Source organism: Eptatretus burgeri, chromosome 5, assembly GCF_056783735.1.
Source record: "Eptatretus burgeri isolate ZD-2024b chromosome 5, Ebu_testis_v1, whole genome shotgun sequence".
Taxonomy (NCBI): domain Eukaryota; kingdom Metazoa; phylum Chordata; class Myxini; order Myxiniformes; family Myxinidae; genus Eptatretus; species Eptatretus burgeri.
The window spans coordinates 64,158,481-64,181,671 of record NC_140965.1 but is presented as its reverse complement, the minus strand read 5'-3'; the positions used below and the strand labels follow the sequence as shown (position 1 = coordinate 64,181,671).

The window sequence follows — 23,191 nt, the reverse complement described above, 5'->3', positions numbered from 1 at the left end:
ATTTAGACTGAATTGTCTCAAAGTTTTAGACCAGTTCTACACTATAATTTGAGAAGTGTCTGTTTTTTAAACTTCTTTGCCCTCTTGAACTGCTTTGGAATGACTTGCAAACTTGTGATTGTACTCGGGGGTGAACCACCTCAAGGATGGGCTCTTCACTTGTCCAATCAATTCCAGATAGGCAGAAAGTAATGCAGCTGCTTTTTGCCTGCTGGTGGATAATATGGAGTAATCTGCAAAAATGAAGACAGGGTTTTCCAGAACATCGGATAAGTCGATTATGAGGAACATGACTGGCCCTGACACTTGTGTGCCAAGATACTTCATTATTGGGCCACTTAATGATGCTGAGGCTGATCTCCCCACCCACCCAAAATCAGTCACCCCACCCCCACCAGGCATCGAGGGGTACTGGTGCAAGCCCGTCTAATTATCCACGAGACAAGCGATGTAATTATCATAATATAAGAAAACCCACAATGCTAAGCAGCGGAGGTGGGGGGGGGGACAGTAAAGTAGAGGGGGCGCATAAGGGAAACCTTGAAAGTAGAGGGGGTGCATAAGGTAAACCTTGACTAGTTTCATTGCTCACTGTTCTACCTGGGTGCTGCATTTGTTCATAACAGTACTTAACACAAATAAAAAGCACCAAAGCTCATGACACAAAGTGCATTTATCTCAATAAGAATAAACTAGACATGGAAATGTCAATCACAAGACAATACATAACATATATTTCACAAAATTAACTTTTTTATTTGGCCTTAAAGTGGAAAGGGTAAAATTTTCTCAGAAGGGAATTTTCAAAAATGTGATTTACCAGGTTTCTACTGGTATTTGATATCCCTGACATTGAAAAATGCTCAGGCCATGCAATGTTACCCATTAATGGGTGCAGCAGTTGCCAGGCTGTTACTGAAGAGCGATATGGATGGAGAACAAAATGCGAGACAAATATTCCATAATATTTAAATTGGACAACAGCAATCTGCCCAAAATTGATTGACACAGATAAATCTGAAATCATGGAGGTAAATAGTGCAATTCAATCAGTAAATTGTGCATCTCGTTTAAAAATGGACAAAGACCTGCGAGTTTTTATGAAAATTTAGTGGTTTACAAGCATGTGGTATAATTAGAATAACAAGGCTAGATTATTCTTTGGTCGATTCCTTACTACCATTTGTTGCCGATTTGGCAACAAATGGTAGCAAGGAGTCGACCAAAGAATAATCTAGCCTTGTTATTCTAATTATACCACATGCTTGTAATCGTGTGACAACCCCCCTGAACAGCCCCACCTCTGGCAGATAAACGATGGGCTCAAAGTGGACGTCAACTGCATCTTCATCATCGCTGCCACGTGACGCCTGCTCGTCAGAATTTTTGGCTTCGGCAGTTTTCTGGAACACAATCTTCCCAGCTCCAGCCCAAGAAAAATTGGGGTCTGAACAGGTGAAGAGCAAGATTCATTAACATATGTCAGATAACAAAACATGGAATGTGAAGCAGGAGGAAGAGTTTTGAATACGGTGTCTGCAATTGCCACCACTGGAGGAAAAATAAAATAATTTCAGGAATAATGAGAGCGCTTTCATCTGGATAGAAGTGAGAAGGCAGGAAATAATATCTCCAATCAAACAAACACTCTGACGATTTTAGCATTCTCAACTTGGGAATTAACCCGTCATGACAAAACTCCAGGTTTGAATACCACATTCGGGTTTTCCATTTATCGATCTAAAATTCATGGAGAAGCTTGTACATAAATCACAAGCAGAATCTAGAATGGCTAGAAACTAGAAACATGCAGAAACTCAGCCATGCTGAACAGTTTACATTTTGTAGCCCACACATAGGCTGGATCTGCATGTGGATCTTAACCAAAATGTAACTGGCTTGTTCTGGTCACTGTGATCCAACAAGTTTCATTTGAATCCATCCAGAACGTTTTTAAATATTGTGCTTTTATCGTTTTTGGCCCTCTCAATGGTGAAGAATCACTTAAAAAAAAAAAAAAATATATATATATATATATATATATATATATATATATATACATATATATATGTATATATGTATATATATATATATATATATATATATATATATATATATATACATATATATATGTATATATGTATATATATATATATATATATATATATATATATATATATATAAAGTTGAAAGTGTGTCTGTCTGTGTGTGTGTGTGTGTGTTTCTCTGTGACTTATGCACGCGAAAAGTACTGGACTGATCCTCACCAAACTTCACATGCTGACAGAACATGTACCCGGGAGTGTCCCGATGTAAAAGAAGTGTACTTCCGACGTCATCGCCTGATTTCGAAACGTTAATTTTTCAAGTTCAGCCGATTGACATGGGGCCAACGCCATTTGCAATAGAATGAAAAAATAATGCTACAGTTAATTGAAGACAATGACTTCCGACTTCCTGGTTTCCGAATTATGACGTCATCACCTGATTGCGTAACGTTAATTTTTCAAGTTCAGCCGATTGACATGGGACCAACGGAATTTGCTAGAGAATGAGAATTAATTAAGTTGCAAATGATGACATGAAACCAGCCTCACATTGTTGAGGCATTATGGTTTTTTATCTGATGCGGCAATAAATCTTAACATTTCTGAACTCGAGTCTTCTGCATATAAAACATGGTTGGGAAAATATAATATTATAGTGGTGATGAAAAAAAAATAATAATGGTGGCAGCCTCTACAATTTTACAATTAACTGTGACATATACTCCTTCAGACCCGCCGTCATCCACGGGATTCCTGTGCGGAGCACGGGTATCCCTGCTAGTATATATAGTGTGACGTCCACGGGACTTGAACAGTCCCGCCAACGTAGAATGAGCCGAAACGATGGAGGCGGTTTATTTACTTATAACCCAAACATGGCGGTTCTAATCGCTCTACCGCAAACGGGACGAGGAAGGTGGCACGAGTCACTTTTCACTGAGTTGATGATGTTTATTTGTTTTTATTATTACCAGAAATAACAAGACTCGGCAAGAAGAGGGATCCGGGGAGATTCGACGGGATGGTGTGGGATCGGGCTTGGGGAAAAACAGACAATTCCAATGAATATACAGATCTCAATCCCTCGAAGGCGCCAAGCGCACGCACGCACGCACGCACGCACGCACGCACGCACGCACGCACGCACACACGCACACACGCACACACGCACACACGCACACACGCACACACGCACACACGCACACACGCACACACGCACACACGCACACACACACACACACACACACACACACAACGTAGCTATTTCTGGTGGTCAGGCTGGACGCAACTGTCCCTGGATCGGCGTCGGACGAGCTGGCCTTGCTCTCGTCAGGGGGGGGCAGGAGAAACCGTGGTGCTGTCGACCTCCTGGTCTTGGCCCAAGTCCGCTCACAGCCGCCAGGGAACCAGTTCTGGTGCCAAGTTGCGAGCAGGAGAGGGAGGCAGGTCCGCCCGCCGTTCGACCCCGTACTCCGAGTCAGCAGAACCCCAGAGCCAACCAAGGTGAGGCACGAGGCTCAGCAAGGCTCCAATACACGATCAAGAACACGATCGAATCAGCACAACAACAAGGATGCTCCCCGCGCAACAGCCTCCCCACCCAAAAAAACACGATCTTTTGGTTGTAATCTTCTTCCTCTTCCTTTTCGACCCCGAACAGAACCTTTTTATCCTTGGTCCTCGTCACTTCCAATCGAGCCGTTTATTGGCCCACCGCCATCGCCTTCCACCAATCGAGATCACGGGGCGGAGCCATCCGCTGCACTGTCCTGTGACGTCACGGCTATTCTCCAGAGAATACCAAAAGGGGTTTACGCAGACACACTTACCCTATCCCGTGTCCCTATCTAATTACGTGACAATTATCATTTCCCCCTTGAAGAAATGAACATTTACTAGACAACTTATCACCACTGAATTGCTACTTATTACATCGAGATCCTGGTAAACTCGAACAGCATGGCATACCTAATTAAACATCCTAATTACCCTTTGAATGCATACCCCCCCTCAAACGTAACAAAATATATATATATATATATATATATATATATATATATATATATATATATATATATATATGATCTGGATGCAGATCCAGATCGTCACCAAAATTTAAACATTTCCTCCTTGTCCACTAAGTTTTGCTGAATCCGTCCATAACTTTTTAAGATATCCTGATCAGAGACAGACAGACGGACAGACAAGGGTGAAAACATAACCTCTGACCACCTTCGGTGGCCGAGGTAAAAAAAAAAACCCCAGTAATGGACAATGTAATTAATGTGAATTACAAGGACAAAGGTAGACAGATATAGTATTTTTAAAGAAGGATATGAACCTGGGTTCCTTCATCATGAACTGTGGATTCACATGGAAACACGAAAGCCAACCCACACATGTGGCAGTTCGTAGCAAGTAGTGTACTCATGTTTTGATGCACTTGGATTTGTGATGTAACAGGACTATGTTGATTTGTACTTTTCTTTTTTAATGCATTGTCTTGGCTCATATAAGAGCGAACACACAGAACATGCAACAAAAGGAGCAGGAAACAAGAGAGAAGCCAAACACAGGAGTGAACAGACATTAGGAGATCTGTGCAAGGGAGAGGGATGTGGCATGGTACACAGGGTAAACGACATGGACACCATAGGAACTTTCAGGAAGGAAAATAGGGAATTTGAGGGATGTGGGTTGGGGTGGATTAATGAGGGAAGAAAAGATGATGGTTTTGGATGGGGGAAGACATGAGATGGTGGTGAACAGCTGTTTTGAAGACATGGAGGGAAGAGCGAGACTGAAGAGTGTGCGAGTTTGTTTCAGAGGCAGGAAAAAAAAAGAGGAATGAAAGAGTGAAGGTGAGCAGTTCTTCTTGATTTTGGCAGTTTCACCAGAAGGGGATTGCTAGCGCCTTTGAACGCCCTGCAGAAATGTAGGGGGGACAGAGCACAAAAAGAGCAAGGGGGGGAGGCCAAAAAAAGAGATGGTAGAAGACAGAAAGACCAGTGACCTTCCTGCGGTGAGCATGAGAGACCCAAAGACTCAGCTTCATCACGGGAGATTCCAATGATCCTAAAAGCCTTGGTTTCCAGAGTGTGAAGCCAAGCTATGTGCGAGGCAGGAGCACAGTACCCAATCAGGCTGCAGATGAAAGCTTTGTATGTGGTTAGGAGCTCAGGTATGCCAAGGAAGGACTTTGCATGACAGAGGATGCTAAGTCAGCAACTGGCCATGGAGGCCAACTTCGAAATGTGACTTTCTCAGGAAAGATCATGGCCGATAGTGAGGCCCAAAAGCTACAATGAAAGCACATATTCAAGAGGATTGTTGAGAAACTACATAGTGGGGTTTTCCAGATGGTTCTTTCAGAGAAACATTGTGAGATACTGAGTTGTGAGATTTGTCAGGATTGAAAGACATGTTCCAAGTGTTTCACCAGCTTGTGATTTTATCCAGGTCTACAGAGAGCGAAGAGGTTGCTGCTTGCCGATCAGAGGGACGAGAGATGGTACGGCAGAAGGTGGAGTCATCAGGAAAATGATAGAGAGGACTATCTCGAGAGTCGAAGAGATCATGGATGAGAGCCAGAAAAAGCACAGGGCCCAGAACACTGACTTGAGGAACTCCAGCCTGGACAGGAAGAGGAGATCGCAGAATTCCATAAAGGGCCAAGCATTGACTGTGACAGGAAAGGAAATCCGCGAACTATGTGTGGAGATTGCCTTGGATATCATAAGAGAGTTTGGTGAGCAGGGCGGGGTGCCAGACGGTATCGAAAGCTCGTGATATGTCTCGGGAGATGGCTCTGATCTCATGTCTGACATAGAGGACCTCCATCCATTGTTGGGAAAGCAGAAGCAGCATATCTGTTCCCAACTGTTTTGTGCTTCCCTCTCCCACCCCTCTTTCCTGCTCCCATTGTTACATATTCTGTGTGTTTACTCTTATGACCTGGTCTGAATCCAAATTGATGATCGGAAATCAAGCCATTGGAGAAGGGGAAATATTTAATGTGGGAAGCGATGATGAATTCCGTAACCTTGCTGATGATTTGGAGAAGGCTGATTGGTCTGTAGTTGCAGTTGCATTGATCTATTTTTGCACCTTTTTGTGCAGAGCGGTAATATTTGCTGATTTCTAGGCAGATGGCAGATGATGTTTAGCAAATTAGGGTGAATAGAACAGAGAGAGGGTGACCAAGAGCAGTAGAGCATGTTTCTAGGACATGTGGGCTGATGCCGTCTGGACCGGTTGCAGAATCAGAGTTGAGGTTTGACAGCAAGCTCTCCACCTTGTCAGGAGAAAAGGACACAGAGTTCAGGAACAGCTGGGTATGACTGAGTAAGGTAGGTAAGAAAGCGATGGGTTTGGGACACAAGATTTCGAAGCAAACTCAGAGTTTAAGCATTCAGCCTTTTCGCATGCAGTGTAAGTTGTGGATGGATTCGGAATAAATTTTGTGGGCATGTTGGGTGTGTGACAAGGGCAAACAGATGAGATTTTGGTAAAGATCCGGATCAGATACTTGAATTTTAAAAACTATTTTTAACCATTGACAGATAGGGCCAAAGATGATATATAGCACGATATCTCAAAAAGTTGTGGACGGATTCGGACAAAACTTAGTAGAAACGTTGCGTGTGTGACAAGGAAAAGTTGATTAAATTTTAGTGAAGATCCGGATCTGGATACAAGAATTATTTAATTTTTTAAGTGGTTCTTCACCATTGAAAGATGTGGCCAAAAACGATATATTTACCTCTGCCACCAAAGGTGGAAGGAGGTTATGTTTTCATCCCTTTCTGTCTGTGTTTGTGTGCAGGATATCTCAAAAAGTTGTGGATGGATTCACATGAAATTTGGTGGACAGGTTGGGTGTGTGACAAGGAAGAATTTATTCAATTTTGGTGAAGATTCGAATCCTGATCCGAAAATTATTTCAGTGATTCTTTACCATTGAGAGATAAGGCTAAAACGATATCCATCACGCTATCTCAAAAAGTTGTGGACAGAGTCGGACGAAACTTGTGGACACATTGGGTGTGTGACGAGGACAAATTGATTCGATTTTGGTGAACATCCGAAACTGTATCTGGATACGATAATTATTTAATTTTATAGTGATTCTTCACCATTGAGAGGTCCAAAAACGATACATAGCATTATATTTCAAAAAAATATTGGGCCCGATATGTTCTCGTGGATCAGGCATTGCTTGGCGGAGGTATGCACTCCACCGAGCGTTTTTCTAGTTATTAATTATTTTTATCAATATCATTATATGTCTCCATTTTGTGCATTGCACGAAGCTGAGTAGGAGTAATCAACAATGTCTTACAACTGCTTACGACATCCAAATATACTTCCACCTCCTACATTTTTTTATATTCAGTCCAGTTGAAAGTGGACTTATTACACAAGTAAGATTTCACTTTTCAGTTTGAGGTGTCATACAAAACATTCAGCATTAGCCTTATTATCCTTCAATGTCCCATACTCATGCTAGAGCATCAGTGCGGTCGAAGTAATCTCTTGACAAGTCAAGGGATATGCTCAAGAAAGAAATGGATAAAATCGTGAGTGAGGCCAGCACAGATAATGAAGGACAGAAACAAGCATGAAAGATCAACTTCAAATTTGATTATGCATTAAAAAAAATTTTTTTAATAAAAATCCGAAATTCCTTCACCAAGGAAGTACCGTACATCAAGTCTGTTTAATATAAAGACAGCAAGTTTCAGCTTTTAATCTCATGACACTATCAAAACATTGGTATGGTAATCAGTTGCCTTCTCAAGTCATTTCACCTTCCTACAACATCCCCCACAAAAGTTATTAAATGGAGAGGCTATTAAAAAAATATAATACATTTTTGACAACATTGGAGCAGACACGAAAAGTGAAGTGCTCGAAGGTTGCATTGGCTTACCTGATTTTTCAAAGCCAGAAGAAGAACTCGAGGCAAGAAGGGCAAAGCTTACATCAATGTCGTCCTGTTTACCGATCATAAATCCTTGGCTCCTTGATTCTGTAAATACAGAAAAGAGACAAAATCCTACATGAGTGCCAGCCAAATATTTTTTGAGCCTTTTGAAGCAAGCAATACCAAGAAAACAATAAAGAAAGAAATAAATAAAATAGACAGCACTCAAAGATCACAACTCACCCCATTTCATAAGTTACAAAAACATTTATCTATTCAGATAACCATGCAGAGTGAAATTACACGTGGGTAATTAATCAGATACCCAACGCAGTCTTCAAGTAAACACAAAAGGGCCTTGTTGTTCGTGGGGTTTACACTCTTAAAATTTTCTGTGAACTGCAATTCTGCAAACTTAGGGGAAAATAGACACATAAACTTTAAAATTTGTCAAAACTGTACCCTTAATTAACATGTTTGTGCATTGTTTTTGTGCTCTTTATTTTCATGAATAAAAGTTATTAAGAATATAAAATAAAGTATTTCTGCTTGAGGAATATAAAATAGCTTATTTTCTTGAGTTGTTATTCTTTCGTATGCAGCTTGTAGCTGCTGGTTGCATTATTGCTGGGAGTGTGGCTGTGTCGCTGATGCAGTGCACCCGTTTCCAGTAAGTGGGACTCATTTTGCCAACTTAGGAAGGATGACTGGGTGAGGAAACCCACCTGGTGTTATTTAACGGCACGACAGGGGCTGAACTCAAGACCCTAAGATCTTAAGACAGTTACGTCAACCGTTAAGCAAACACCAAGCTTATTTTCCTGTATGAACATAAATAAAGTTAATTTTCTTGAATTATTAAGATCATGAAACTTACCTTTAAAATCAGATCACTGGACATGCAGCATATCTGGGCCCTGGCGTAATGTTGTAACCCAAATTTGGTAACATTCTGACTGGTTAGTCTGGAGAAGATTTTGAAGGAATTTTCATGATTTCCCCAAAAATTTACGAAGGTCGGCATTTTGACACTTCCGGTTACGTGATTGGCATTTCCTCCGCAATTTAACATCCCTACCCTGGCCTAATGTAACCAAAAGTTAGTAGCATTCTGACTGGTGGGTCTAGAGAAGAAGATTTTGAAGGAATTTGTGAAGTCCGCATTTTGACTTACTTAAAGTCAAGTGACTGCAACAAGCTTTACAATCCGTTACCAGTCAGGATCGGAACCCTGCTGCCAAATTTCAGCCAGATCGGCCCAGCGGTTTGGCAGAAGTCGAAATAAGAGATGGACGGACAGACGGACAGCCAGATGGATGGACGGCACACAATGACAATACCTTATCCGGAATTCCAATTCTAGATAAGCTAATCATAATGATATACTTGATCAAATAATGTAATGCCAATAATTATGATTATGATGATAAAGATGAGTTGATGGGATATAGCCATTATGGTGGCCTCTTCTTTCCACCCAAAAACATGCCACGTCCTCCAATGCTCCATATTGATATTGCTACAGCCGGGGGTTCGAGGTTTGCCACAAGGGGAAGAGCTCAAGTCCCTCCCAAATGTCACTACTTCCCGTGCTTACCTTACCTTTGATTGACGGTATCAAAGGGGGCTCGTGCCCTCGATGCATACTTGTCAAATCTTACCTGATCATGTGCAGCTGAGTGGAGCTGTCAGGTGCACACAAGCTAATGTGTAGAGCCAATTTGTGTGGGAGAAATACAGTTATATACAAAAGAGATGACACAGGGCAGAGCTAAACTGATCAATTAGAACATATATGTTCTTAATTTATTCGATACATCACATTGGCACCAAATCTGAATAATCACCAGAAGGGTAGATAAGCAAGAAAGAAAGGTGAGAAAAATTACCCCTGTGTGGGGGTGACGGTCATCTCTATAATGTTTTTTACTATCATAATTGATGAACCGTTGCCAGATATCTCCTAAAATGACAGACTAGATAGGTTTTGAAAATGGCGACTTTCACAACTTTCGTGACCTCGTGACCTTGACCTCAAATCCGGGAAAAATATGTCGTTGGGTATCACTCATCGACCTCTACCCACATACCAAATTTCATCAACATCGGAAGTAAAAAGTTTTTTGTACCGGGAGGTGTTTTTGACCATCTTCCAGGTTACGTGGCGGCCAAACGGGACGGAAATTCAAAAATCTGTCCGGTTAGATACAAGATAATATTTTTTACTATCATAATCAATAAACAGTTGCCGAATATCTTGTAGAATGGCAGACTAGAAAGGTTTTGAAAATGGCGATTTTTATAACTTACGTGACCTCGCGACCTTGACCCTGACCTTGAACCCAGGCAAAAGTTATATCGTTGTGCAACACTCATCAACCTCGACCCACATACTAAGTTTCATCAAGATCAGAAAGAAAAATTGTTGACGGAATTACGGACGGACATTTGGTCTGGCTTTATTAGGTTATCTCGGTAGAGATGACCTAAAAAGGGGAGCTATTACACGGCAACTCTCACCGCACACAGCCCGACGGAACCATGCTCTCCAGTGCCGAGGGAAAGGCAAGGGAGAACTGGTACAGGGATAGCGGGGTGTCGCTGTGTGGCAGGATGATTAGGACACTGCGCTCCACTTCTTCCCATGTTACTCCACCTCAAGACCAGCCATGAAAGCATACTCCATTAGCACACCAGAGCACGATTGTCCAAAGAGAGAGAGAGAGAGTGTTTGAAGCCGGAGAGGGATTTCCAAAGAGCGCGAGAGCCGAGCCTGTTCGAAGCTGCCAGTGGAATATTTTTACGCCCCCAAGCGAGGCGGAGTCCAATTCCCATAGACGCGGTCATGCCTTGCGAAGGCCAATTACCGCCAACTTCGTTTGAAGCTCGCCAGGGCTCAATGGTTACAGACCTCACCAGCTTCCTCTGCATCCGCTGGGCCGTCATTCGTCCTCTAGACTGGTCATGGAGTCGAGTTCCCAACTTACCGTGGGGGCAGTATGCATCGCTCCCCATTGGCAGTGCAAACATCCTGGAGAGTCGTGGATGGCCCCCCGGGCAGCACGATGGTCACCGCTGACAGAGAGGAACAGCAGAAATGCCAGCTTAGACTGGCGCTAGATGGAAGCGAGCTTGGCTGGTCATGGCACTCCGAATGGGGGCAGCTTCGAACGACGGTGGTTCCTCTTGTCAATCAAAGGTGAGTGGTTGAGATGGTGGCTGAAGCAGTGTTCAAGGTGGGAATGGCACTTTGTAGAATATCGGCGTTGAGACGGAAGTGTTGGCTGAGGTACGGTGATTGAAAGGTGGTTGTTGTAGTCTTGTGGTGTGAAGGTAGCTGTGGCATTTGTGGCTGGGGCGGGGTGGTTGAACTGTGAGAATTTAGCGAGCGAGCCTTGAGATTTGAGTGAGCAATGAAATGCGAGCTTGTATGAGGTGGTTTAAAAATAAATTTGAAATAAAAAGTTCATGTGCAATTTTATCCAGTGTGGTGAAGTTATTAAGGTGGTTGTCACGAGAGCATGTTAGAGGTAGTTGAGTTTGGGTGCACAATTCGAACTGGATTTTGGCGCGTATTCACAAATGAGGTGGTGTGCACGGTGCCTCGCTTATTGGTGGTCAGTTATGGCGTGCACCCCTGATTGTGGTTTTAAAGCAAAAGACAGAAACAGGGAGAAGGTGGGGGAAAAAAACAACTGACCTGAACCCTACACAATGCATATCCCCTTTGTAAACTACCAAACATAGGGAAAGGTAAGGTCAGATCAGGTCTGGCAGCATGTGACAGAGCAGCATGTCGTTACATCCACTTTGCAAGCAAGAAAGGATAGAGACCCATCTGCAAGCCAGATTGTTTTTGTAAATGATGCCTATGGTGTGGAAAATTCCATCAAAGACAGTGAGCATGAGCGTCGTAAATCCACGACAGCATATAGAGATGGGTCCAGAAATGTGTACATGAAAACATCAGATAGGTTTCCTGCCACAAAGAACTTCCAGGTGCTGTTCAGCAATCAGGGAAACAAACAAAGGCTGCAAAAGTTTCTATAGGATGAGTTCACCAAGCATGTAAAGAATCAGAGAAATTGACTTTGTGTACTCCATCAGGCAAAATTGTTGGAACATCTCCTCCGGAGAAAGGATGGAAGAATTTGAATGTAGTCACATTGAGGCGGACACAATGCTGTTCTTCATCTATTCGCAAATCCGAAAAGCAGGAAAAAGGAGACAGTCGTGATTGATGCCGAGGACACATGTAATGATTCTTTCTGCATATGTTGCACATCAACTGGAGGGCACCCTTGCTATCAAACGGAAAGACAAAATCATCAGCTGCGGAGACCTTTGCTCTGATGATGTAGCTGAAATATTAATCCCATTACACATCCATAGTGGATCTGATACAACATCTGGCTTCTATGGACATGGGAAAAACACAGTTTATGAAAAAGGAACAGGAACTCAGGAAGCACGCAATCTTTTGAAAGATGTTGGCAAAACACTTCCAGTGACAGAAGAGGTGTTTCAGCAAATGGCCACATTCACTATTAGACACATCTATAATGACACAATCAGTAAAACATTAGGTGAAGCCAGAGCACGGAAGTGGGGTCAGATGAAAAACAAGTCCACGTCCCGCATCCCACCAGATCCAGATTCTCACAATCTGCATGTGACGCGAGTTAACTACCAAGTTTACATTCTACTAAACTATGACAAGCCAGATGCACCCCCAAATCCCACCAACCATGGATGGACAATGAAAGACGGTAGATGTGTGTCAGTGAGGTATACCCATGATGCACTCCCAAGAAGTTTACAAGACTTGGTTGAACAAGAACAGACATTGTTGCACGATGATGAGGCTGAAAGTAATGATGAAGTTTGTGACTCTGGAGCCAGCGACTCATAGTGACAGAAGGATTACATGTATGTGTTTCAATGGAGATTTCATTTCATTTAATTTACAACTGTAAAAACATTGCCACAGTCAAAATATAAGAGATGTTAATATTATTTTATTATGACTATCTTAGATAAAAGACAGTTTGGACAGTACATCAAGCTTTGGTCAATGCAAATTGCAAGAATACTTACCAGGAAAGCGTCAATTGCCGGGAATTCAGATAATTCATGTTTTATTTCATTTTTCCATTGAAACACTGTTGCTCAACAGACAAAATGAAGGGATGTTGATATTCTTTCATCATACTAGTGCATGGCCGTAGGTGCAAACAAAACAAAACAAAAAACTTTCAAACCACATGCCAGAAACAACTACACAGGCCGTTCCTTCGCTCTCACATGCCCGTGCATGCGTGGCCGTACATGCAAAAAAAAAAAAAATTTCAAACCGCGTGCCAGAAACAACAACCACACAGGCCGTTCCTTCACTCTCGTAAACGACGACTGGATTGGGGCATTGTGTTTATCTATAAATGCGCATAAGAAATCGAGAAATTATTAGAATACAGTCAGTCATCACGATGCGGAAGTAGTGCGTGTCCATATGGAATGTTTACTTGCAATCCACAAATTATCGCTTGCATTGATTTTGCCTTTTATCGCAAGGAAAAACACAAAGAGAAGAGGAAAGAGGAGAAAAAAAAAACGTGCAAAAAATAATTTACTTCCTGCTTTGGAGCATACCAGCACTCTGATGTTACCCAAATTTATGCACCGTCTAATATGATAACGATCATAACTTGGGGCATTGTGTTTATCAATAAATGCACATAACTAATCGAGAAATTATTAGAATACACGAAAAAAAAATTTACTTCCTGCTTCGGAGCATACCAGCACTCTGATGTTACCGAAATTTATGCACCATCTAATACGAAAACGATCATAACTTGGGGCATTGTGTTTATCTATAAATGCGCATAAATCGAGAAATTATTAGAATACACGGTCATCATTATCCGGAAGCCCGTACGTTGTAACCCGTAATGGGGAACGCGGCTGCCCGTAAAAAAATAAAATAATAAATAAATAAATAAACCAATGTCACCCACAGGGTGACCCGTATCTTGCCAAAAGGTGACCATGTGTGACTTATTTAAGGTCACACTGAGGTGAACAGAGCTGCTATCCACCAGGAGCGACTCCTTGAGGAATATCTGCCTACGAGAGATTCCGATGAGAATCGTTCTACAGAGTAACCATGAAAAATATGCTTTTGCCTCATAACGTCACCAAATGACGTCATAACGTCTCATATATCTAGAAAGCGTCTCTTAACGTCTCATATATCTTGACATATCTAGAAAGCACTCATCGAGGTGTTCAATTTGAGGTACGACACGATATGGTTCCTAAAACTTGAAAATTTGACCTTGGGGTCAAATATGTTTGACCTGAGGTGCTAACCATGAAGGTCAAGGCCACCAATCACCACCAAAAATTAATCAGCTGAGCACCAAACCATGAACTATATTCCTATGAAGTTTGAAGACGATCCGATCAAAATTACTCAAAAAATAAGGGTTTCGTCGACTCCTCTGATTTGCGCCAAAGTGACCTTAACCTTTGACCTTGACCTTCAAAATTTTGTGCACTGAAAGGGACCTCTATAGGCTAAGTTCAACGTAAGCCAGCGTTTTACATACATTTTAATACGTTGCCATTGCTGGCTAAAACGTCAAGGTGTGACTGGGCCTTTACATGGGTCCTTTATGACATCCTTTACAACAGTACGTTTCCTGTTCGGAATGTTTTTCAATTTTTGTTTGACTGCTTGGCAGGCAGACAGAGTGAAAAAAAATCTCTCTTCTCTGTGCATGTGCGATCAGGACAAATTCAGAGACAACGTACAGTAAAACGAAAGACTGGTGTTCCTATTCATGTTCAAAAAAAGAACATTCGATTTAAATAAGTTGTTCCTCGATCATGAAATTATAAGACAGACAGACAGACATGAACCAATTGCTAAACCCCACTTTTCACTTCATGCGCGTGGGGTAATTACACGTGGCTTATTAATCAGCTACGGCAAGGGAAAGTAGTATGCAAGGTTGATACACATTCAGGATGTTTGACTGGTCTTCCATGGGTTGAGTGATCACAGTCAAACTGAGCAATCTTTCATTTAAATACAATTTTGGACATTAACAGGTGCCATCAAGAAACCCAGGCTGGCAGAATTGCATTGAGGTATGGTTTTGAATTCTGACTCAGCTATAAATGATGATCCTGGTGTTTAGCAACAATGTGTGCACAGTCCATCGAAAGGAAATCGTTAGTGGATGTCAGAGAACACACAGTGTCTTTCAAGAAGAGGTGGCAAGTTATCTCTGGCACCCTGCACGAATTGCAAATTCTGCACCTTCAGTTGTGTATCTTGCATAAGAGTGGTGATCCATCCAGCACTGGTTCTAGCTGAGAAACATTTCATGACTGGCTACGATAGCCCAGAAGCTCTGAACAGAGTATAGGCTGCTAACTATTATCATCAATCAAGAAACCCAAGAGTGCCTATTTCTAGCTTTATAGGTCATGGTGGTACAAAGGTGAACTTTGGTGTTTCCAGCTGCACGAAGAGCTCACTTGCACTTCAAACAGCAGGAATGTGAGTAGCTTCAAAAGGAAAATTTTCAATCGTCCATCAAATATAAAATTTTATAACCAATTTCAGTTCATAGTTCAATATGCTTGCAGTGAACCTGAACAGAGAGCAATCTGACGTGAGAAATCAGGTTGCACACCAAAAAACAAAAGAAGACGGCTCACATGATGTTTGGTGAATACAATAACTCGACTGCGTGAAATGGGCCCAAATTAATAGTAACCAAAAATTTCAATCACCCCGATCCCCAACCCCAAATCAGGAATTAAATTTTACTCCAGAAGCAGCACATCAAATCAGCACCAATGTAAAAATCGGCAATGGAGCCCGTGCAATCAATGACATAAATCTTTCAATGAAAAACTGAAATGTTCATTCCACACTTTGTGCCAACTCAACCACATGCTTTTTTTCACCCAAATCTTTTACGTAATTAGTGTTACACAATACATGTAATTTTAAATGACCAACTAATTATATGAGATGACAATTTGTGCTTTGCAAAATGCATAATAGAATTTTTTTTTAATTCCATGTAGTGCCATGAATAGGCAACTTACCAGCAATTTGGAGATTGAAATTTGTCCCGTCACTGTGCTCGAATGAATCAGGCGACCCCGAGACAGAGACAGAGACCGGAGGTTCAGCAGCAGATGACCCTGAAGCGGGGACCGGAGGCGCCACATCACACAATCCTGTGGCGGGGGCCGGAGACGCCGAATCACGCAACCCCGTGGTGGAGGTCGGAGATGCCGCATCACACAGCCCCGTGGCAGGGGCCGGAGACGCCGCATCACGCAATCCCATGGCAGGGGCCGGAGACGTCGCATCACACAACCCTATGGCGGGAGCCGGAGACGCTGCATCATGCAACCCTATGGCGGGAGCCGGAGACGCCGCATCACGCAACCCTATGGCGGGAGCCGGAGACGCTGCATCATGCAACCCCATGGCGGGGGTCGGAGTCGCCAAATCACGCGACCCTGAGGCAGAGGTCGGAGATGCCGCATCAGATGATGCCGATGTTGGGGTCGAAGGGGCTGCATCACACAACCTCGAGGCAGGGGCCAGAGGTTCCCCATCAACAGGCCTCAGGGCAGGGGGCTGAGGCGGCCCGACAGGTGACCCTAAGTCGGGTGGCGGAAGAGCCGCAGCAGATGTCAAGTCAAGGGACAGAGGCATCGCAACAGGTGACGTCGAGTCAGGGGCCAGAGGAGCCACCGCAGGCAATGCCAAAGCACTAGCCGGAGAAAGGGCAGCAGGTGACGCTGAGGTAGGGCTTGGTGTCGTTAAAGGAGCAGATGATGAAGTCAACAAAGTGGAGGATGAAGATAAAGCAGAATCCACAATGCAAGACTCAATGTGAGCTGACTGAGTTTCTCTAATTTTGGTGTTTTGAGCTGATAAAGAATCTGAAGATGAAGTAATCTCTGATACAGACAAGATGCTTGTCGTGGAATCAGGACTTGCAGCAACCGGCCCAAGTCCTGTTTCTACTTTGTTGCATGTAGTTGAAGTGAAAAAAAGAGCATCAAGGCCACTTATGTGGCTGTCTGTCGTGATGCCTTTGCTTTGTCCGGATGAACTTGACACAATGTTATTTTCCTCAGGATTCAACTTGGAAGCCTGAACAAAATTATTTTCCAAGGAACACAATTCCACATTTGGCGTACTGTCAGCCTTTTTGATATGCAAAGTTTGCACATCAGGTTCAACAACTGTGTGTTTGGCAGAACTTGAGGCAAAGGAACCACAAGGTTTGTACGTTGCCTTCATACTACATTCAGCGCCAATTGTATCACCAAATAGAGTACTTGAGGAAGATGAAACCATTGGAGGCTTTCGGGGTTTTGATGTTGAATCTAGTATATCACCCCGTTCATCAGAACTGTGGATTATGTCGTTCTGAAGCATAAAAAAAAGAAAAAAAAGAGAGAAACAAAAGTTTACTTACTTCATTAAATTTACAGTCATTATTCTATATTTTAACAAAACTTGCAGTATGGCACTTCAAGCAGAACTGATTTCAATACAGGCACAACTCTCACCTGGGGTTCAGCCATTGTATCCACTTGGTGGCTTGCAGCAACTTCTTTGACTGTCCAAAAATAAGTGCTTTACATGAGAGATTGGCTGGAAATCAATTTATTTCCGACCAAGTTGAGGACAAAAATTTTGATCCACCATTTCATGTGTAACTACATGTCAGTCTCCATATCATGTGGCATCCCATATACAAAAGAAATACTGTTCCTGACAACCACAACAAAATTAGTTTGTTCCCTTGTATGAATTTCAATCAAGCAAAAAATAAAAATTCACAACACTAAAATATTAAAGTGATCACTTCATGAAATGGAAGGGTGAGCTTTGGGGGGAGGGGGTGAGGGGAGGCAAGTATTATTAGATTCAAGGAATAAACCTCCATTTGTATTTGCATAATGTTAGGACTTTGTGAATCCTGACTTAAAGACATGTGCAGGGATAAGTGGCTCATTTGATTTTCGCCGCTGGGAGACAGCATTGTAACCTTTACAGGCTAGTGAGACAGCATTGCAATCGATGACATCCACCAATGATGCCTTTTCAATAGATCATTGGAATCTCTCACGATGAAGCTGACAAGAGACCTATCACTTCACCATCACCGACGGGTTGGTGAGGTCTGCCTTCCGCTCATTTCTGGTGCTGCACCCTCTGCCCTCTCCTCCGTGCTTCGTCCTTCACCCAACCCCCCACTCCCCAAATGTCTGCAAGACGCACACGGTCCACCAGCAACCCCCTCCCAGTGAAACTGCCTAAATCCAGAAACACTGCTCACCTCCACTCATTTATTCCTCTTTTTGCCCAACTATGGAACCACCTTCCACACTCCCTTCAATCTTCTTCTTCCCTCCAGGTCTTCAAGACAGCTGATCACCATCATCTCAAGTCATCTCCCATCCAAAACCATGATTTTTTCTATGACCATTAAATCACCCCCACCTTCCCAAATTTTTTACTTTCACCACCGAAGGTGAAGGAGGTTATGTTGTCACCCCTTTCTGTCTGCTTGTTTGTTTGTGTGCAGGATATTTCAAAAAGTTGTGGATAGATGCAGATTAAATTTTGTGGACAGGTTGGTTGTGTGACAAGGATGAACTGATTAGATTTTGGTGAAGATCCAGCTATGAGAATTTTAAAGTGATTCTTCACCATTGAGAGATAGGGCCAAAAACGATATTTAATATGATATCTAAAAAAGTTGTGGACGTCTTCGGACAAAACTTGGTGGACAAGTCGTTGGGTGTGTGACAAGAAAGAATTCATTCAATTTTGGTGAACATCCAAATCCAGATCTGGATACGAGGATTATTTGATTTTATAAAAGTGATTCTTCACCATTGAGAGATAGGGCTTAACTGATATATACTAGGACATCTCAAAAAGTTGTGTGCAGATTTGGATGAAACTTAGTGGACATGTTGGGTGTGTGGCAAGGATAAATTGATTCGATTTTGGTGAAGATAAGAATCTGGATCTGGATACGAGAATTATTTAATTTTTAAAGTGATTCTTCACCATTGAGAGATCCGGCTAAAAACGATATAGTACTGTATAGCATGATATTTGTTATTCAGCTGAGTTTCAGAGAGTCTAGACGTTATGGCATGTGCGGAAATGAAATAAAGCCATAAATGCTGGCATCTCTAGGCGTTTATGAGCATTTCAATGTCTCCAATGATTTGAAGGTATGATGATCAGGAATTTGATTATACGAGTGAAGAAAGTGCGCGCGCACACGCGCGCACACACACACACACACACACACACACACACACACACACACACACACACACACACACACACACACACACACACACACACACACACACACACACACACACACACACACACACACACACACACACACACACACACACACACACACACACACACACACACACACGCACGATTATAGATAAGCAAGAATGGTTAACAATTACCAACACCTGCAAAACATTACTCTTCTTTTATGAAAGAAACTTCATTCCTTTCAGCTAAACTTGTTTTACCAACTCAACATTGTGTATATGCCTGGTGTTGGCTTAGGGTGGTGGGCTTGGGATCCTAGGATCCTGAGCTCAAATCCCACTCGGCTGTTGAATTAATGTCAGGTGGAGTTCACTCTGCCTGTCATCCTTCCGAGGTCGGCAAAATGAGTGCCAGCTTGCTGGTATTCTGTGTCGGAGTAGCGGAGTATCCTGTGTCGGAGTAGTCCAGTATTGCACCCAATAGCCAAGGAGACTGCTTAGGCAGGCAGCACCAACGCTCTGCACAGAGGTCCCAATGGATGGATAGATGGATGGATTGTGTGTCGACTAAAAAAAACATAATGCAGATTTACCAAATTCAGAACTCGACACAGCCTCCTCAAATGATAGCTGCACAGCATGCAAAGCCTGTCCAATGCTTCTGGTGTTGCAAGCAGCCAATTTACTGCTCCAAGCAGAAGTACTGCTGACCGCATTTTCGTCATTGCATAAGCTCTCCTGCAAGAATCAAATATATAATAGCAGATGAAATGAGACAGCATTGTGAAAATATTTCCAAAGCTGCCCAACACAGCAAAGCAATGAAAATGACAACATGGGCTTATCACTTATAAGCTATCCAACAGCTTTACACATTGCTTTTTTCTCTAAAAAGTCATCTTGAGTTTTAGAAGGTATCCTTTGTACAGCTCTCTCAAATACCACAGGAGGATGATCTTTCTGCAGTGAGTTAGTGGTCTCCACTTTCTCAGTGGTCAAAGATAAATCAGTAGCTCCAGCTAAAAGCAAAAAAGAAGCACATCCCACAAACATCATCAGACTCTCAAACACATACACAAAATGAATAGGTTAGAATCTCAAATAATATGATTTGTATTCAGTGTTTTACCACCAATTTATATTTTCTCTCTTCAAAAAACAAATCAATCAAAATCAAAAACAGTCAAACCCACCAAGCTCCCCCCACCCCCATCCACTGAAACAAAAAACACTCACAGTGCTTCTTCCTACAGGTTGAATCTTCCACATAGAGCTTGCCGTTAAGTTTTCTCACAGCAGATTCAAAATCTTCATAGTCTATATGAAATAAAATAAAACAAGATTCACACATCAAGGATAATTCATTTTAGGTAGTGAGTTAGCACAACAAAAACATTGATTGGGATGCAAAACAGTATCTATTGCATGAAATACCAGCGAAGCTTGAATGACAATGGAGGTAAAGTATTACCTCAAACACTGCAAATGCAGCAGAGTTTGATCTCCACCACTCCATCCCATCAAGATCCCTCCACAAGTCCCAAACATTCACATTCCATCCCAAACATTCACGTTCTGTCCCCACTACCATGCAAACTATAATCCTCAATTTCTACAGAACTTTCCATTTTCCACTTCCTATTCTCCTGGCTAAAACGAATCAATGGAATGATTGGCCTGCAACTCTTCCTGGAAGTTGTGTGAAATGCACTGTGTGCAAAAGTTTCAAAACTTGTCAAAAAACAGACAATGAAGATTGCTTCTGAATGAGGGAATAAAATTATTTCAGCTATCTTAAACAGAAAGTTGCATTCATACATCATCAATTCATTCATTCATTCATACGAAAGGTTACCCACTATAAATGTACCAGAATTGCCAACACCACAGATGGTTAAAAAAAAAAACATACAAATCCCGCAGCAAAAATAAAAACGCATGCAAAAGGAAAAGCCAAGCCTACCATCCTCAGAGTCACTGATGTAACCCGGTTGGTTTTTGTAGCAGAAGAAAGTTGGTGGCAGCTGAAGGCTTTCAGCAAGGTTTCGCTGTTCTGCCGTTGGCAAAAGCTCCCAGACAACTTCGACAATAACATCACTTGCACATACTTCTTCCTTGGCAGAAAGATCCTTTTGACCATCAATGACATTTGGTGAAGGTACTTCAGGAACATTATCTGTCAATGATGGGTTGAGGTTTAATTCTCCTTGGTTGGAAACACCCTGATCAGAATCTGCAAAACCCAGAATGTAAGAAGAATGGAGAGAAGAATTTGACATTAAATTAAATATGAATTCAGTGAAAAACGACAAAAGCAGTTGAACAATCCACTTTTAGACATTGTATAATGCTACGTTTAAAGGAGAGAAGATTTTAGTTAATCCCATTTTCAGAAAAATCATGAACACCAGGAAGTGGAGCTGCTACAATTACATATTCTAGTTCCAATGAACAGACAAATGCAATTTATATTTGTTGTGTACGTCTATAAATAAATACATTTTAAATAAATAAATTGGAATATACAAAGTCCCTACTTCACTGTTTCCCAATTAAAAGTCTTCCAGCACTGACCTTATTATTTCATACAGCAAATTTTCTTACTTGAGATTGCCAAAGTTTAAAATTTAACTTAATCATGCATATAACTCAGCAATACAAGCAACAAAACAAAATATATCGCAAAGAAGGCAGACATATAAAATTGGAACTTATCTAAGCACAAAAGAGCAAAGTCATGCATATGATTGAACAGCCAAGCACAAACAAGAAAAATTGCAAAAGCTTACAAACTATTATGGGTGAGAAAATAAAAATATATCTTGAGGAACTCAATCGAAAGAGGCACTCCCAAACACAGCATGTACTATAATTGCATATCCATTGATTACAAACATTTTGTCACCTCTGTTGATCAACTATTGTTTCCTATTATATGCATAGAGTTGTGAGAGAAAAATAATGGTGGGAAAGTGGGGGTGGGAGGGGTTGTTGATTGTGGCAACTCCCATAGTGGAGCACTCCATGCTGGTTACGAAGTCAGATCACCTAAAGATCTCTGTACCTGTGGTTGCAGAACTAGCATTGGGAACCCAGGATGTCCAGAAGGCAGCTGGGTTAGCTTTGAAAAGCCTGAAATCATTGGCTAACAGCCACATGTAAAAGGCAGTGATAAGAATACATCATTTCCAGGCAGTGAGGGAAAGAATAATTATATTAACTAAAACGTCGATTCATTACGATTGGAATAATTTACAAATAATTTTATAAATGCTGATTATTTAATGGGACAGCTGAAAGAGTGCATTCCCCCGACTCAGCAAACCTTTCCTTTATCCTTTCCATCCTTCAATACAGTACTTACTCATTTACATTAACATAGTGCTTTCACCAAGTTTTTAGCTAATGGAATTATAATAAAAATGAAAATGAAAACAATCCACCAGGCTGAGAAGGGGCATGTTGGTGAAAGCACAATGGCATCACCAGTGTGCTGGATAAGGAAGCAAAGAAAGAACAGACATTGACATATATATTACACTAGAATATAAGACCCGTTGCTTTGCTGACGGAAATTTCAAGTTTTGCTGTGATGGCGAATCAATAAGGCAAGAAGAAGAAAAAGGATTCCGAGTGCAGGGATAACCAGCGTTGCAAGTTGGCGTTTGTAGTTTTGCCATGTGTAACCATTAAAAAAAAATCATCACAAACCTTCCCGGGAGTTCCCTGAATGCACCGTAGTTTGATTTATTGAAATCTGTTAATCCGTTCAAGTTATAACACGACAGACACGCCGAAACATTATCTGTGTGTGTGTGTGTATATATACATATATATATATATATATATATATATA

General features: G+C 41.8%; 1 protein-coding gene across 7 annotated transcripts in view; it reads right to left on the bottom strand.

Annotated features, from left to right (window-relative positions):
- LOC147026564 (E3 SUMO-protein ligase RanBP2-like) overlaps positions 1 to 23,191 on the bottom strand; it is a 128,654-nt gene that overhangs the window by 5,629 nt on the left and 99,834 nt on the right. For 4 of the 7 annotated variants that reach the window (XM_085882111.1, XM_085882115.1, XM_085882113.1 and 1 more), the window contains 9 exons: positions 22,400 to 22,480; positions 21,299 to 21,568; positions 20,572 to 20,652; positions 20,278 to 20,354; positions 19,929 to 20,073; positions 17,590 to 17,639; positions 16,102 to 17,446; positions 7,981 to 8,079; positions 1,302 to 1,447 (listed from right to left, as the gene is read on the bottom strand). In XM_085882111.1, coding sequence (XP_085738237.1) covers positions 1,302 to 1,447; positions 7,981 to 8,079; positions 16,102 to 17,446; positions 17,590 to 17,639; positions 19,929 to 20,073; positions 20,278 to 20,354; positions 20,572 to 20,652; positions 21,299 to 21,568; positions 22,400 to 22,480 — 2,294 coding nt within the window. The remainder of the gene's footprint in view (positions 1 to 1,301; positions 1,448 to 7,980; positions 8,080 to 16,101; positions 17,447 to 17,589; positions 17,640 to 19,928; positions 20,074 to 20,277; positions 20,355 to 20,571; positions 20,653 to 21,298; positions 21,569 to 22,399; positions 22,481 to 23,191) is intronic. The other 3 variants (XM_085882114.1, XM_085882117.1, XM_085882118.1) reach the window with 2 other exon arrangements.